Source organism: Coregonus lavaretus, assembly GCF_964263955.1.
Source record: "Coregonus lavaretus genome assembly, chromosome: 10".
Lineage (NCBI taxonomy): Eukaryota > Metazoa > Chordata > Actinopteri > Salmoniformes > Salmonidae > Coregonus > Coregonus lavaretus.
This window is the reverse complement of record NC_139997.1, coordinates 21,691,776-21,710,456: the sequence shown is the minus strand read 5'-3', so window position 1 is coordinate 21,710,456 and position 18,681 is coordinate 21,691,776. Positions and strand designations below refer to the sequence as shown.

The 18,681-nt window shown below is 46.1% G+C and overlaps 1 protein-coding gene across 1 annotated transcript in view; it reads right to left on the bottom strand.

Moving 5' to 3' along the window:
• Positions 1-10,013, bottom strand: part of LOC311135856 (roundabout homolog 4-like) — a gene marked incomplete at its 5' end in the record, with an annotated part of 31,685 nt that extends 21,672 nt beyond the window's left edge. Inside the window, 2 exons of the mRNA XM_084169879.1 lie at positions 4,417-4,749; positions 9,941-10,013. Of these exons, the coding sequence (XP_084026005.1) occupies positions 4,417-4,749; positions 9,941-10,013 (406 nt within the window). The remainder of the gene's footprint in view (positions 1-4,416; positions 4,750-9,940) is intronic.
• Between the last annotated feature and the right edge of the window lie 8,668 nt (positions 10,014-18,681).

Here is an 18,681-nt window from a genome sequence, read left to right as displayed (position 1 = left end):
CAGAAGTTTACATACACTCAATTAGTATTTGGTAGCATTGCCTTTAAATTATTTAACTTGGGTCAAACGTTTCGGGTAGCCTTCCACAAGTTTCCCACAATAAGTTGGGTGAATTTTGGCCCATTCCTCCTGACAGAGCTTGTGTAACTAAGTCAGGTTTGTAGGCCTCCTTGCTCGCACATGCTTTTTCAGTTCTGCGCACACATTTTCTATAGGAATTGAGGTCAGAGCTTTGTGATGGCCACTCCAATACCTTGACTTTGTTGTCCTTAAGCCATTTTGCTACAACTTTGGAAGTATGCTTGGGGTCATTGACCATTTGGAAGACCCATTTGCGCCCCGCTTTAACTTCCTGACTGATGTCTTGAGATGTTGCTTCAATATATCCACATAATTGTCCTTCCTCATGATGCCATCTATTTTGTGAAGTGCACCAGTCCCTCCTGCAGCAAAGCACCCCCACAGCATGATGCTGCCACCCCCATGCTTCACGGTTGGGATGGTGTTCTTCGGCTTGCAAGCAGCCCCGTTTTTCCTCCAAACATAACGATGGTCATTATGGCCAAACAGTTCTATTTTTGTTTCATCAGACCAGAGGACATTTCTCCAAAAAGTACGATCTGCAGATGCAAACCGTAGTCTGGCTTTTTATGGTGATTTTGGTGCAGTGGCTTCTTCCTTGCTGAGCCCCCTTTCAGGTTATGTCGATATAGGACTGGTTTTACTGTGGATATAGATACTTTTGTACCTGTTTCCTCCATCATCTTCACAAGGTCCTTTGCTGTTGTTCTGGGATTGATTTGCACATTTCACACCAAAGTACGTTCATCTCTAGGAGATAGAATGCATCTCCTTCCTGAGCGGTATGACGACTGCGTGGTCCCATGGTGTTTATACTTGCGTTCTATTGTTTGTACAGATGAACGTGGTACCTTCAGGCGTTTGGAAATTGCTCCCAAGGATGAACCAGACTTGTGGAGGTCTACCATTTTTTTTCTGAGGTCTTGGCTGATTTCTTTTGATTTTCCCATGATGTCAAGCAAAGAGGCACTGAGTATGAAGGTAGGCCTTGAAATACATCCACAGGTACACCTCCAATTGACTCAAATGATGTAAATCATAAGCTTCTAAAGCCATGACATCATTTTCTGGAATTTTCCAATCTGTTTAAAGGCACAGTCAATTTAGTGTATGTAAACTTCTGACCCACTGGAATTGTGATACAGTGAATTATAAGTGAAATAATCTGTCTGTAAACAATTGTTGAAAAAATGTCCTAACCGTCTTGTCAAAACTATAGTTTGTTAACAAGACATTTGTGGAGTGGTTGAAAAATGAGTTTTAATGACTCCAACCTAAGTCTATGTAAACTTCCGACTTCAACTGTACAAATACCCCATAATGACAAAGTGAAAATATGGTCAATTATCTGTGACAATTTATTAAAAACAAAATACAGAAATGTCTCATTTACATAAGTATTCACACCCCTGAGATGTCAGAATCACCTTTAGCAGCAATTACGATTAGTTTTTCTGGTTAAGTCTAAGAGCTTTGCACACCTGGGGCCTCATTTAACAATATTGTGTAGAAACTATTATAAAATACTACTTACTAAAAGGAATTTAGAATGTTCGTACGCATAGAAAAAATGTAATTAATCAAACAATCCTACGAGCGTCATACGCACACCGGTAGGAGATCACCATTGATAAATACCAATTGTTCTCAGCCTCAGTGCCGTGCATGACCTTGGCTACTTGCATTTCAAAACGTCCCTAATTAACCATAAATGGTCAAAATCATCCCTTTAAAGCCTATGGGGAATATACAACGGCGTACCATGAAATACGTCATAAACAAAAAAAGCTTAGAAAAAAATAATTTTCCAATAATGAAATAAAGGTGCTAGTGTCAGAGATTGAGTACAACCAAAAGGTTATATTTGGCTCGCTCAGTTGTGGCTTGACCAGTAAAAATTCAAACATAGCTACAAAGAGAGGACCATTAAGACAATTAGTTGCTTTAGCAATGGCAAATATATTTCAAATGAGTAGGCAACACTCATCAATAAGCCATCCATCCTCAACAGCTCCCTCCTGTAGGCGTATAGGCCAACATTGCTGTTCTGCAGAACAAACGAGTTGTGCGTACCACCTGGCCACCACATTCAGCAGCGTCTTTTGTGCACCAAATAACCTATCAAATGCACATTAAGAGTGGAAGCCTTTTCTGTTCACATAGATTAAATAGTTTTAGGATGGTGCTTTTATGACGATGTGGGTGCCGTCTATTGCTCCGTTCGTATTTGGGAACCCATTGTTGGCAAAGAAACCCCTCTCGACTTCAACCTGTTGTGCGATGGTGTATGGAAATTGTATGTTACAGTTCATTTTGCTGATGATTGCATTCAAAACATTGGCTCATCGAGGGCTGTGAGATACCGATTGGCAAGCTCCTGCTGAAAAGTGGATGTTGCCAAAAACCCGAGGGTGGATAGCACTTGGATTTGCACCGGAATGGCATGCGTTTGCCTTTTTAAAGTAGGTCTTAAATCCTCACAAAATGTATTTAAGATTGGTTTTGGGAAATTATATCTGATGAGCCAACCTGTACTTTCTACAACAAAAAAATCCCACCTGTCTCTATAAATGCGCTCTCTACAAAATGCAGCGTGCCAAATCTTCAAACAGCAAGATCAGCCTCTCATTCAATTTCCCATTATCTCAGTATTTTATAGTATTTCAACAATGGTTTCACTTACACAAGTACCTCTAATTTAACAAATTACTGTACTTTATAAGGATTATTATTGTAACAAATGGTCAAGTATATGACTGTCAAGATATGTTGCATGAATTCACAATGGAAATACAATTATTACTACTCTCAATTTTTGAAATGTTCAACATATATTTTCCCCATTCTACGCTTGACAAGTAGTTCCCTTATTCCACCACTTGGCACTGTGCATAGTCATGGCTGTGCGTAAAGTTACTAACACTCTCAAGCAAACATTCCTATTGATAAATCACACACTTTGGGTGGAAATGATCCATGCTTGGTTTATACACAGATGTGCCTACGCATGATTGATAAATGAGGCCCCTGGATTGTACAATATTTGCACATTGTTCTTTTAAAAATTCTTCAAGCTGTGTCAAGTTGGTTGTTGATCATTGCTAGACAGCCATTTTCAAGTTTTGCCATAGATTTTCAAGCCGATTTAAGTCAAAACTCTAACCAGGTCACTCAGGAACATTCAATGTTGTCTTGGTAAGCAACTCAGTGTATATTTGGCCTTGTGTTTTAGGTTATTGTCCTGCTGAAATGTATATTTGTCTCCCAGTGTCTGTTGGAAAGCAGGCAACCAGGCTTTACTCTAGGATTTTGCCTGTGCTTAGCTCTATTCCGTTTATTTTTATCCTAAAAACTCCCTAGTCCTTGCTGATGACAAGCATACCCATAACATGATGCAGCCACCACCACCATGCTTGACAATATGAAGAGTGGTACTCAGTGATGGGTTGGATTTGCCCCAAACATAACGCTTCGTATTCAGAACATAAAGTTCATTTCTTTGCCAAGTCTTTTGCAGTTTTACTTTAGTGTCTTATTGCATACAGGATGCATGTTTTAGAATATTTTTTATTTTCAATTTCACTCTCAATTTGGTTAGCATTGTGGAGTAACTACAATGTTGTTGATCCATCCTCAGTTTTCTCCTATCACAGCCATTAAACTCTGTAACTGTTTTAAAGTCACCATTGGCCTCATGGTGAAATACATGTGTGCTTTCCTTTCTCTCCGGCAACTGAGTTAGGAAGGACGCCTGTATCTTTGTAGTGACTGGGTGTATTGATACACCATCCAAAGTGTAATTAATAACTTCACCATGCTCTAAGGGATATTCAATGTCTGCTTTTTATTTTACCCATCTACCAATAAGTACCCTTCTCTGCGAGACATTGGAAAACCTCCATGGTCTTTGAGGTTGAATCTGTGTTTGAAATTCACTGCTCGACTGAGGGACCTTACAGATAACTGTATGTGTGGGTTACAGAGATGAGGTAGTCATTAAAAAATCATGTTAAACACTATTATTACACACAGAGTGAGTCCATGCAACTTATTATGCGACTTGTTATGCGATCTGAACTTATTTAGGCTTGCTATAACAAAGGGGTTGAATACTTATTGACTCAAGACATTTCAGCTTTTTATGTTTTATTAATTTGTAAACATTTCAAAAAACATAATTCAATTTTGACATGAAATTTTGAATTTTGGGTATTGTGTGTAAAATTCAGGCTGTAACACAAAATGTGGAAAAAGTCAAGGGGTGTGAATACTTTCTGAAGGTATTGTATGACAAGATAGATCCATCTAGTTTGAAAGACTTCCCCAAAGTCTTACCTGCGATATAGAGAGAGGCATTGCGGCTGGTGGCCTTGCCTGCGCTGTTCTTTGCCACGCACGCGTACACACCCTCATGTGACTGACTCCGCCTCCCAGGGACCACGCTGAGGAAGAACAGGCTGCCCTCCGACAGAACGATGGGCCGCGATTGGCTGTCCAGCTTGTCCATCTCCAGGGGCTGGCCATTACGGAACCACTCGATGGAGGGCTCGGGTGTGCCGTCGGCACGGCATGAGAGAGTAGCGGGGCTGCCTACCTTGACCACCACGTCTGAGGGGTGGTGGACGATCAGCGGGGGCACCTCCACCACCTCCGCCCTCAGCCTGGAACCTGAAGGGAACAAGAACAGTGGATGGAGGAGCGATGGAGAAACTCAGGTTCTGTCAAAATAGGCTATTGCATCTATTTATTCACAGAAGCTCTGACAATAGTTTATTACTATTACTATGCATACTATTCATTTAGCAATGAATGGGGTCAAGACGATTAAGTCATTGTGGTTTCCCATAACTGTAGTACTTTTGTGCATGCTGTAAGTATCTCTCATGAGTTAACTTTGCATTAATATCCCTTGCACTGATTCATACACCCATTCTATTAATATCACAAATAAACACAAGTCATGGATGACCTTCCATTCCTAACTCATGTAGCGGGAGGCCCTGCACAATCTGATCTTGGGTCAGTTTTAATAATAATAATAATAATAATAATAATAATAATAATAATATTAGTTTTCTAGGCTACATATGTCAACAAGCATCACCTTTGGGAGTCTCGCCAATGCTTTTCACGCCATAAGCAACTCCCACCTTCAAAAACAAGTTTTACTGTGTTGGAGAGCAACAATGTAGTACAATATGACTCAAAGGCTAATAACAGATGGAGATGTAGTGAGGAAAACATGGGCCAAAGTGGTCTCAAACAAACTCTGACTGAAGTAGTCTGAAGTGTGTTGTCCCCTTTTCAAAGTGGAGCATGGGTATACTTAAGAGTCAGTAATAGTGGGCTTTTACAGTACAGAGACACCACACCCAGAGAGTGGTCCCTAGTTCAGGGTCAGCTCACACACTCAAGTAAAAACATCGACCCCAAACAAGCATAGGCTCCGGCTACCAACAAACAATGCCTTTTCTTAGGCCAGCAGCATTGGAATTCCATTGTTCGGCCCGTGGTATTGGATGACTCCAAGTTGGAGGAAGTGGGGGGATTCTGCTGTACTTCCTGTATGGGACAGGAAGCTAAACCAGTCGCAAGGCCATTTCCCCCCCACACTAAACGATGGAACAAAAGTTCCTTCACGCAAACACAATCAAGAGGGCTCAAAGGGAAACCTGTAACCTGTGCACTGAGTGCGAGGCAGTGGCAATGTACCCCTGCTATTATTGCCCCGGCGACAATGCCCATATTGAGTGGCAATGTCAAAACATGCCAATCACATGGGCCAATGGGAGGGAATTGGGAGGATGACACTATTGATGCTAAGGCTTACACTGGCGCTATGTACTATTGGATAAAAATCACAGCCTTTGGCCATTGAGCTGTAGTAGGCTATATATAGTTGTGTTGATTTTGATATCCAGGCTCTGTCGTAGCCGGCCGCGACCGGGAGACCCATGGGGCGGCGCACAATTGGCCCAGCGTCGTCCAGGGTAGGGGAGGGAATGGCCGGCAGGGATGTAGCTCAGTTGGTAGAGCATGGCGTTTGCAATGCCAGGGTTGTGGGTTCGATTCCCACGGGGGGTATGAAACATTAAAAAAATTATGTATGCACTAACTAACTGTAAGTCGCTCTGGATAAGAGCATCTGCTAAATGACTAAAATGTAAATGTAAATATCGCAACTAGAACAGTAGTGACGCCGCAACACTACGATGCAGTGCTTTAGACCGCTGCGCCACTCGGGAGGCCTGGCAGGATCATTTTGATAGGATTTCAGATGTGTTACAATCAGCTAATCTTGCAAATATAATTTGCAACACTAGGCTAGCCATTGGTCTACGCCTGATTGTGAGAGAAGACATTTTTGTCAGTGGCTTGCAAAGTCTCGATTGTTTCATACAAAGCTATTTCCTGAGGGAGAGCCCACACTTAAGTCATAAAATTATTTTGAAAAATGAAAAGCAGTTTCAATTCAATATAATATTTGCATAATATGCATATTCTTTTCAAAACCTCTAGAGTAGACTAATACTATTTTCTAAATTGTCACTTCCATATAGATTGGAATAACAATAGCCTAGTATTGTGTCAAACAATTAACATCAACTGTTAATTATTTACTGAACAACAAAGTGCAATTGAAAAGTAGGAAAACTATTTGAAGCAATCAGGGGAAACAAACAAAAATCACAAAAAGGAGAGAACTCTATTTGCTATGTATCACATATATGGCTAAAGCCTGGCGTTAAAAAGCTAAGCCTATCAATAAACAAATGGTGTCTGATACCACTGGAATCTCCATTTGTAAACAGTTGTTGAGAGAGAAACTTATTTTGAGAATGAGCTCCATTCATTCAAATAGGCCTTACAAACCGGGCCACAATAACCGATCCATTGAAAAATAATAGGGTGGAAATATAGGCTACAACTACTTTTATAATTAACTTTATAATAGTGAGAATTAAATCAACTCTAAATGCATTAACATATATGTTTACCATATGCCATCAGTACATTACATGTATAATTTCAAAATAAAAGCCTTACCTGCAAGGTTGCCAAGAGTTGCGAAAAATACCAACAGTCTTATAAACACCTGTTCCGTCATTTTATGTTAGGACACCAAAGTATGTAAACAAATCGTTATTGCGTTGTTCACCTATCTGGTGCATATTACTTCACTTGAGGACGCGCGTTTCCTGTTTTACGCACGAATCAAAGTTCCATTTGGGGATGTTTCTTCTCAGGATTGATTACGATTTTCCAGATAATTCCATGGGTGTTTCGTTTGCCATTCCGTCTCACATTGATGAACGCCTTATCTGAATCCAAGTGAGCGCCAATGCAATTAGCAACAGATCCAAGTGACTACGATGCGAGTAGAATAGAGGTAGGCAAAGTGGCCACAAGTCGCCGCCTAAAAAAAGTGACACTCCCCCGTTTTAACTCCCAAGCTGAACATTTCAGTCTTTCGTCGCTGAGGGGCTTAAACCACCTTTTAATCACCAACACATCATTGGGATAGATGGCGAGTAATACAAGCACTGCCACATAGTCTACACAGGATATAGGCTATTGTGGTCTACTTTGAACATAAATCTTTTTCACAAACGCAAAACTTTTTCATAGAATAATAAGATCATTTGCATCTGGGGCACTTTGAAGCCTACATTATTTGTTTACATCTATTTCAATTTTCCCTCATTTGAAGTGCCAATTTGAGGTTATCACTTGAGGTAGCCTACAGCAATATTGATCCTCATAAGCTATATTGGTTGCCTTTATATTTGGTTGCCTGCATTCTTTGAATGCTTATACACTGAGTGTACTAAACATTACCATTGCATAGACTGACCAGGTGAATCCAGATTAAAGCTATGAGCTGTTATTGATGTCACTTGTTAAATCTACTTCAATAAGTTTAGATGAAGGGGAGGAGATTGGTTAAAGAAGGATTTTTAAGCCTTGAGACAATTGAGACATAGATTCAGAGGGTGAATGGGCAAGACAAAAAAAATGTCTCCTGAGTGGCGCAGTGGTCTAAGGCACTGCATCGCAGTGCTAGCTGTGCCACTAGAGATCCTGGTTCGAATCCAGGCTCTGTCGTAGCCGGCCGTGACCGGGAGACCCATGGGGCGGCGCGCAATTGGCCCAGCGTCGTCCAGGGTAGGGGAGGGAATGGCCGGCAGGGATGTAGCTCAGTTGATAGAGCATGGCGTTTGCAACGCCAGGGTTGTGGGTTTGATTCCCACAGGGGGTATGAAAAAAAATAATGTAAGTCGCTCTGGATAAGAGCGTCTGCTAAATGATGTAAATGTAAAATATTTAAGTGCCTTTGAACAGGGTATGGTGGTAGGTGCCAGGCACACTGGTTTGAGTGTATCAAGAATTGCAACGCTGTTGGGTTTTTGACACTCAACAGTTTCCTGTGTGTATCAAGAGTGGTCCACCACCCAAAGGACATCCAGCCAACTTCACACAACTGTGGGAAGCATTGGCATCAACATGGGCCAGCATCCCTGTGGAACGCTTTCTATACCTTGTAGAGTCCATGCCCCAACGAATTGAAGCGGTTCTGAGGGCAAAGGGGGGTGTAACTGAATAATAGGACGGTGTTCCTAATGTCTTGTACACTCAGTGTAATACAGCCAGACATGTGGACTGGTTGTCTATTTCCATGTTTTTCATTGAAAACCATTTGTAGCAGCAGCTCTGTCAACACTGCATGGCGAGGCAGGAAATGAGGAGGCTCCCATGCTTCTAAACAATACATGGAAATGACATAATCTCATATTTCATGAACTGATGACATTGTACAGTTCTTGCAATCATATCTCATGGTTTATCATGGTAGAATTTAATCTAAACTACAAATAAGACGTTGCAGAGCAAAAAATGGGAAAGGCAAGGAATTGTTTTGTAGATAGAAGCAATCTCAACAACATCTGCTAATGTCAATAGCCTTCTTTTTCAACTGATTTAAATGACTTATGGAGAGGTATGACTTGCTCTAGCCTACAGATGCATGCAGAGTAGGCCTAAAGAATAACATATGCATTCTGATGTTTTCTTTTAGCGTTTAGAGTTTTTAATTGAGACATTTTAATTGAGCCAAAATGGATACAACATCTCTCTTTTACACCCTGCTACAAAGACACTCAGATGCCATCACCTAGTGATACATAACAGCAGAAACAAGGAGGCCCGGCTAGAGCATAGCTGTGAGGAGAAAATAAAAAACGACTTTAAGAGCTAATAGTTACTTATCCCAATTACCCAAGATCCTGTACAAACAGGACTCCCGGAGGGAGATGGCGAGAAGAGAAAGGGAGAACTACTACTGGTAGTTCTATATCGTGGAGCTCCGCCCCATAGGGGAGCTCTGCTCCTATTGGTTTACCCACTGCCCTAAGGCAGCATCTGCCTGAGACAAAATTATGCACACACCTGCAGCCAATAGGAGTACAGGTGTCCCTATAAGAGGGGATGCCTCCCCTCAATCAGCCTCCCTTTATCTTCAGCGACTGGACTAGACTGAAGAAGCCAAGAAGAGACGAAGAGAAGACTCAGGACGAGAACGCCGTCAAATTTCCAGTCATCGACGTCGTCCTAAAATGAGCACACCAGGAGATTTTCCACCCCCAAAAGCTCTTTTCAGAGCTCAATGCAGATGCTCCTCCATGGCGGCCGGCGACTCCCACGACTTATGTTTCGTGTGTCTAGGGTCCCAGCATGCCAAAGAGGGCGTCTGCAGTCCCCCTAACTGCGCCTCCTGCGCCCTCCTTTCTACAAAGGAGAGGAAGCAGCGTTGGGCGTGTTTTTAGGGAGGATATCCCCCTAGAGGACGTGCTGTCGATACTAGCCTCTGCTTCAGAGGCATCATCCGACGGCGCAGACTCAGGGGATGATGGGGACTTTGAGGAGGCTGACATTCCAATGGAACAGTCAGACCCCGTCCCTCATACATTCAAGCCCCCCTTTCCTTTGGTTAGAGAGAGGGCTTGTAGTTCCTATGGTGATGACGACACGGGCTCTGAGAAGTCTGAAGCCCTGTCCTTCACCGCAGCGTCTCTGAGAACGGACTTTCCGGCTCTCATTGAGAGAGCTGCTAGACGGCTGGAAATACCGCTGCCCCCTATTCCCTCCACACCGGAGGTTGATTTAATGGAGGGCGGCCCCTATTCCAGGCCAAGAAGAGCGGCAGAGCCTTTAGCTCCTGCCATGCCTTCATTGGCAAAATACGTAGAGGGCTCATGGGAGGCACCTTTAGTGGCGCGTTCGCCGGCTAAAACGTACCTCCCATTCACTAGAGTGGAGGGAAGGTTCCAGGGCCAAGCTAAGGGAATCCCCAGGTTAGAGAGCGCCATGGCGGCGTATCTCGTACCGGGTTCGAGTCCCTGGCCCTCTTCCAAGAAAGCCACATTGCCATCTCAGAAGGACCGTCTCACAGCACAGCTGTTAGAGAAGTCCTTCAATTTGGGAGCCCAAGCTGTAGCAGCAGCTAACAACATTGCCCTCTTGGCAGCCGCTCTGTCCCGTTTAACCACGGGTAAGACAGCGCTGGAGCCAGAGGAGGTGGAGGGGGCGTCTAGAATTTCTGCCGCCATCCTACACCTAACACAGGCATCGGCCGTCTGCTCGGGGAGGTCCATGGCCACCTCGGTGGTCGCGGAGCGACACCTCTGGTTGTCACTGACAACCATGAAGGAAGCAGACAGAACGACCCCGTTGAACGCCCCCCTCTCTGACGAAGGGCTCTTTGGAGTCGCCGTCAAAGAGGCGACTGAGAGGTTTTCCAAACTGGACAAGGAAAAGAAGCAGTTGGCCAGACACCTGCCACTGGCAGGGAGGTTAGGCCCTGCACCGTCTCGTAAACCATCCACTTCCGCCCCCCAGAGTAGACCAGGATCTACAGCGAGGCGGCGTATCCGGCGCCAGTCGGCGGCCACAGGAGGAGAGCGGGCCCAGCCCCCCCAGCAGCCACGGTGGCCCCATTGCAGCCGGCGAGGGAGGTGGTGAGAGCACCGAACTGGGCCCCTAAGGGAGGCCACAAGAGGAGGCGCACATGACGGGACGCGGGGGAGCGAATGGAGGACACGCCATCCTTGAACGTGACCACTGTTCTCCCCCACCCTTCAGTTGAAGGGATGGATGATGATGTAAATGCTTTTGTTGATGTGTTTAATAAGGAGTTGGCTCCACCTGACCTTTTCCATAATACGTCCGAGAGCGTTCAAATCTCACCCTCTCTCCCTTACCACTATAAGCGCCATTCAGCCCACCAAGGGTGCGTTGCTGAACAGGCATTCAGAGTAGGTTCACATAACACTTCAGGTATAAGAAGTGCTTCACATAGCAGACGGCAGTCTCTGTCAGACTCTGACATGATGACGCAGTCGCTATTTGGGGATGGCGCACTATCACAGACTAAGGTCTCTGTTAGTACGACCCAGACCCATGCTGCGTTCAAGGAGGGCCCGATTACCACGGTCACGAAGGTGCCCAGTGTATCGGCACCCCCACTTTTTTCTGAACGCGCCAATGCTCACCACACTGAGTGTAGTTCAGCCCACCAGAGGTGCAGAGCTGAACGCACACAGGAGGTGAAAGGAGGAAAAATACCTAGACGCCGTCTTGGTTTATCTCAAAGAGACCTCACATTACAGACTCCAAGGAGTACTGTAGTGAGTAGCTCTCATAGCAGGCTGCAGTCTCAGTCAGGAGACATGATGACGCAGCCGCTATTTGGGGATGGCGCACTATCGCAGACTAAGGTCTCGGTTAGTGCGATTCAGACCCATGCTGCGTTCACGGAGGGCCCGATTACCACGGTCACGAAGGTGCCCAGTGTATCGGCGCCCCCACTTACCTTTGAACGCGCTAATACTCACCACACTGAGCGTGACTCAACCCACCAGAGGTGCAGAGTTGAACACACACAGAAGGTGAAGGGTAAGACGGTATCAAGGCGCCGCCTTGTGTTACCTCATAGAGACCTCATATTACAGACTTCGAGGAGTATTGTAGTGAGGGACTCTAATAGCGAATTGCAGTCACCTACGATGACGCAATCGCTTGCTGGGGATGGTGCCCTGTCGCAAGCTGTGGCCTCGGTCAGTGCAATTCAGACCCGCGCTGCGTTCACGGAGGGCAGGAATACGACGGTTACGGGTTTAACTGACGTTTCTGCCCCCCCTTTTGGTTCATAACGCACTAATGTTTCCTCTCTCTTTCTTGGGAGGCCCGCCTTGGGCTGTTCCACCACCTCAGTGTTGGGGAACAGCGGCGGCAAGGGCCATAGAGGAATACAGGTCCTTCCTACTGAATGTACCACAGCTTCGCGCTCGGCCGCTTTCTCTGTATTGCTGGCAGTGGCAGCGAAGCTGCACCCTCTCACGCTGGCTACAGACGTTGCAGAAGGGTTATGCTCTCCAATTCCATCGGACCCCACCCCCATTCAGGGGAGTGGTGGAGATGGTGATGAAAACGCCCGAAAAAGTGGCCGCTCTGGTTTCAGAGATTACGGAACTTTTGGCGAAGGAGGCGGTCACAGTGGTTCCCCAGGAGCAAAGGAACAAGGGGCTATATTCGCCCTACTTCCTAGTGCCAAAAAAGACGGGGGGAATGAGGCCAATATTGGATTTACGCATTCTCAACGAGAGCGTAACCAAATGGCCCTTTCGAATGCTAACGACAAAACATCTGCTGGAATGTGTCCAGAAAGGAGACTTTTGTACGAGCATAGACCTAAAGGACGCGTACTTTCATGTGCCGGTACAGCCGCGTCACAGGAAGTTTCTGCGATTCTCCTTTCAAGGGGTGGCGTACGAATACACGAGGATGCCATTCGGGTACGCCCTGGCACCTCGCACGTTTTCCAAGTGTGTGGAGGCGGCATTGGAACCGTTGCGTCGTCAGGGAATACGGCTACTAGCCTACCTAGACGACCTACTGGTTCTCGCCCCGTCAGCAGAGCTGGCGATCACTCACACAACACAGACAGTGATTCATCTCACACGTCTGGGATTCGCTGTGAATTGGAAAAAGAGCACGGCCTGGCCCAGTCATCAGATTGTCTACCTGGGGATACGGCTAGACACTGTAATGATGAGGGCTCGAATTTCGGACCCCCGAAGGGTAGCCTTGTTGCTAGCCCTGAGGAAGTGTCGTCCGAATCACACAGTGACGGCGCTGTCGATCATGTCACTCTTGGGTCTCATGTCATCAGCCCACTCTGTGGTTCCGCTGGGACTCCTGCACATGCGCAGGATGCAGCGATGGTTCACCCAACTGAGACTAGACCCGTTGCGTCAACGTCATCGGTTGGTGGTGGTTCCCCTCTCGCTCAGTGCAGATCTGAACTATTGGAGAAACCTGCGCGTTCTCACGCACGGAGTCCCGATAGGCAAAGTGTCCTCTTACATCCCAGTGTTCACAGATGCGTCTCTGACGGGATGGGGAGGGACATGTCAGACCCAAGCGATAGGAGGTGTGTGGCCTCCTTCGAGTCGCCACATCAACCTCTTGGAGTTGGAAACGGTTTGACTGGTTTTGACCCACTTCGCGTCTACCCTTCGGGGTCGCGATGTGCTGGTCTGGTCAGACAACCGGACCACAGTAGCCCACATAAATCGCCAGGGAGGAGTCAGGTCTCCTGCTCTCCATCGGGCGGCAGAGGAATTGTGGCTGTGGGCTCACGAGCACCTTCGCTCATTGGGAGCAGCACACATTCCGGGCTACTTGAACGTAGGAGCAGACCTCATGTCAAGAGGGGGTCCTCGAGACGACGAGTGGTGTCTGCATCCGGACATTGTTCTCCAAATTTGGGAACAGTTCGGGAGAGCCGAGGTGGATCTATTCGCGTCACGTGTGAACGCGCAATGTCCCCTATGGTTCTCTCTAAGGGAACAGGAAGAACCGCCACTAGGAAGAGACGCCTTTGCGCATCACCCGTGGCCGAGAGTTCTTCTGTATGCATTCCCTCCGCTGTCCTGCATTCTCCCACTGTTAGCCAGGGTGAGATCAGGAGGGCTGTCAGTGATACTGGTAGCCCCCGATCGCCCAGGGGCTCCTTGGTTTGCGGAGATGAGTCAGATGTTGATTGCGCCACCTTGGCCAATTCCACATCGACGGGACGTGTTGTCTCAGGCGGGGGGCACGATGGGGCGGTTGCCCATAATCGGCCAACCACTGAAGGCCTGGCTGCTGAGAGGGACAGGCTAGAGCGCCGTGGGTTATCTGATGCGGTGATCAGGACCATACAGGGTTCACGTGCCAGTTCCACTTCTAAGATGTACGCCAGTAGATGGAACGTGTTTTTACAATGGTGTGTCACACAAGGTGTAGACCCCATGAGCTGTCAGGTTGAGAGTATTCTCTCTTTCCTATAGCTTATATTTGACAAGCATCGATCGCCCGCCACCATTAAGGTGTTTGCAGCGGCAATTTCAGCTTGTCATGAGGGGTTTGGCAGAGACAATGTCTTTAGCCACCCTCTAGTGAAACGTTTCCTATTAGGAACGCAGCTGCTTAGGCCAACACCTAGAGCCACGCTTCCTCAGTGGGATTTGGCTTTGGTACTCGAAGCGCTATGTAAGTTGCCGTTCGAGCCATTGAATCAAATACCCCTCAAGATGCTGTCTTTGAAGACAGCGCTGTTGCTCGCTTTGACTACGGCTAAGCGTGTTAGTGATTTATGTGCTCTTTCGACGAGACCCGACTGCCTGGCCATTAATGGTGATCTGAGCAGAGCGGTGTTACGTCCTAACCCGGCATTTGTGCCGAAGGTTATTAGGAGTTCATATAGATCACAGACCGTGGAGCTGTGGGCTTTTTCTCCTCCTCCTCATAGAGAGAGGAGTGAAGAAAGGCTCCATCGCCTGTGCCCAGTACGCGCCTTGGCGTGTTACGTTGAGCGCACAGCAGCGATTAGGTCATCGCCTCAGCTGTTTGTGTGTCATGGTGCGGCTGCACTAGGTAGACCACTTTCGAAACAGCGTCTGTCTCATTGGCTCTGTGAGAGCATTGAGACAGCTTATGAGGCAGCAGGGCGACAGTTGCCTCAGGGTATCAGAGCTCACTCCACTCGTGGAGTAGCAGCTTCTACTGCCCTTTTCAGAGGAACAGGGGTAGAGGATATATGTAGAGCGGCGTCATGGTCAACACCGTCTCCATTTATCAGTTTCTATCTCTTGGATATGTCTTCTAACTCTTTGGCTCAGTCTGTACTCAGCGTGGCTGAAGGGAGACTTTGAGCTAGGAAGAGAGGAATGCAGGACTGTGGAGACAGGGTCTCTATCAGGTCCGCTTCCGATAGAAGGACATATTTTTGGCATGACTCCTGACTGACAGGTTCAGTACAGTAGAGGTCATGTATTGATCTGCCCACCAGTGTTTCACTGGAGTGAGGCGGGATGATGAGGGATAATAGTAGTAACCTGGGTTACGATACTGTTAGACCGGTCATGACAATTGGACGGAATGTGATGTCATCTATCTGCTTGTTCAGATTAGTATGAATCATGTTCTGGGATCTGCCCACTAATCTCTGGGGTCCATTGATTGAGTGAGGCGGCCTACCGTGTACACAATGTAGAGTGACACTTTGTGTCATTCCATTAGTGGTCGGTAGTATTGTAACAGGATACTGAGGTACCATCTATCTGCTAGTTCAGATTAGTATGGCCTGTATTCTGGTGATCTGCCCACTAGTCATTGGTGTTGCCATTGGACTAGGTGGGGCGGGTCTTTAACCGATGACGCGGTATATTGTGACGCCTGTATGGGTACAGTGGTTACAGTACTGCGGGAATTGGTTGCAGCCATTGCTAGGCCTGACCTTTTCATTTGATGGGAAGTGTTGGGCTCGGCAGGGAGTACATTTTGGAGCGCTACGCTCCGCCTTAAACCAATAGGAGCAGAGCTCCCCTATGGGGCGGAGCTCCACGATATAGAACGATTAGTTACCGGAGTGTAACTCCAGTTCTATGAGTGGAGCGGAGCCCCATAGGACTTAAGGCCCTGCCGACCCTCTCTAGTCTCGCTGAAGATAATTTCTCGGGAGGCTGATTGAGGGGAGGCATCCCCTCTTATAGGGACACCTGTACTCCTATTGGCTGCAGGTGTGTGCATAATTTTGTCTCAGGCTGATGCTGCCTTAGGGCAGTGGGTGAACCAATAGGAGCAGAGCTCCCCTATGGGGCTCCGCTCCACTCATAGAACTGGAGTTACACTCCGGTAACTAATCGTTCATTACCTCCCAAATAACAGATAAATAAAGTGTTGTTTAGTGAACCGGCCATTGTTTCAGTCTAAAAAGGCCCAGTCGAGGTCACGGATGCTTATATTGATCCAACAACTCGTGCTAGATGGTAACAAAAGGTTTAGAGAGGCTGAAGAAGGATGGCTCGCTCTAAACACAAGGCATGGAAATGATGTTGGGTTAAATATGTGCTGAGGGATTGCTTTAAAAAATGTACCTCTTTGCATGTCAAAGTTCCAAAGGTCAATTAAGTGTTTGAATGGATGAGAGGGATGAATGGAATGAGAAAAATAATGTTAAAAAAGAGGGACTTAATGTCAAAAGATTTTGAAGTGTCCTTTGAAAAGAAGCTAGAAAGATACAGTATACACTTGCAATCTCTTGAAGCCACAATACACAAGTATATCTCAAAATAGAACCAATCCAGTGCTATATCATTTGTATAGTTACACACCGAAAGCCAGGTCAGAGATCACGAAAAGTAATTCCACTGAGGATAAATTATTGTTAAGGTATTTGAACTTCTTCCAGGTCAATTCACATATTCTCAACCAGAAGAGAAATAGCTAAATTGCAACCCCCAAAATGTTTGCATCACTAGATCCTCAGCTCAGACCTTAGAAACAAAGACGGTTAAAAGTATTTGTAAATGTAAGCTTTATCAACAGGAAACAGCAGGGATTTTGATGCCAATACAGGAACAAGAGTAAACTCGGATGAATCTGACCCAAGTCGCCTCATACTGGTTTTCTATCAATCGTCCAATACATGTTTTTGTGTTTTCCATCTTAAAAGATGTCACGCATTGGTCCACACACTAGGACACATGCTGAGTGCAATGATTCTCATAACAGCTTGGGGCAGGCATAGCTGTCTCACTGTACAAATAAATAATACACTTAACATGCAAATGAAAAGCTTGCATAATTCATATATAACTGATCATTTTTCGTATGTATTTAACTGTACATAAGTAGTTAATTGGATACAAAATATGTATGGGACCAACACTTATTAGACTTTGATTGCAAACTTGGTGATGTCATTCTGTACTATTTTTGAATACACCGATAGTTGATCAAATATACATTACCTAATCAGTACTGCATTATCAATATGATGCCTAATTGCAGGAAGGGGGGTGCTTACCTTTTCTCCAGTGTGGCCTGTCCCTATGAGGCTGATGCTGCCGGTGCTCCAAACGATGACGGACATGCTCCTTATGATCCTTCACCTGTGTCTTTGACCCCTCGGCCAATCCCGGCTCAGGTAGACAGGTGCATTGGCACTGACACTGGCGTGACCCTTCCGCCCAGGTATAGAGCCAGGTCGCCCAGAGCAGACACATTCCAACCTGCATCTTCTAGCCTCCGCGTCTTCCCTATATGGATGACACAGCTCTATGCCGAAGCTCCGTGCCTAGCGCACCATCTCTGCCCCTGGTAGACTTTGAGCCCGAACAGGCACATCTCAGCTAGTCTCTCCCCTGACAACTCATAGACCGCCCTGCGTTAAATTATCTGGAGATTGTTATAAAAAATGTTTTTTCTTTATATTCCTTGCACCCTGGCTTCTGTGCTCCCCTTCCTTCCCTCCCTCTTTATTTGTTTTGCCTCACTCCTTGCTCTCTCACTTCTCTTTCTCTGTGCCTCTTTTTTCTTTGGGGGGGGGGGGGCAATGGTTGAAAAACAAGTTTCAGGCCCCATGCTGGGAGAGGAGCGCAGAGAAGGGGACCAAGGGGTCCTGTCTCCTCCAACAACATCTGCGTCATTAGTTCTGCACGGGGCAAGGGGACAGAAAACAAGGCCTGAAGGGGGAGGAGAAAGGGAAGTCTGTTTTACTAAAGCTAGATCAGTTCTATTAATCAAGTGTCTAACAGCTGACTGATCAAGTCCAGCACAATACCACTTTCTCCACTCCGCACCATCAAGGGGATTGGATATGCATCACTCATCCCCACCCATTGGTTTGTGTTCTGAGATTATTTCTTCAATGGAGACTGACCAAAATAGGCAGGCGGTATCTGTTACTGTGTGCCCCCCTTTCCTGCCCATAGCGCTTTAGACCGAGGATTGGAGAGGGAATGTTTCTGACCCTCTCCGATAACTCTAAATGCATCAATGCCAAGAAAGGGCAAGCCTTTGTTGGAGGATATTCATGCTTTTCCAACAAGGAATATTACAATACACCATGAAAAGCCAAATGCAAGAAGGAACAAAACTAGACATTAAGGCCGGAGCATTCTCATTTGTTGAGGTGTAGATAATTCATTTTCACCAGTAACAATTTCATTTTTGGAGCTCACGTATCAATTATCTGGCCACAAGAACGCCAGTTCC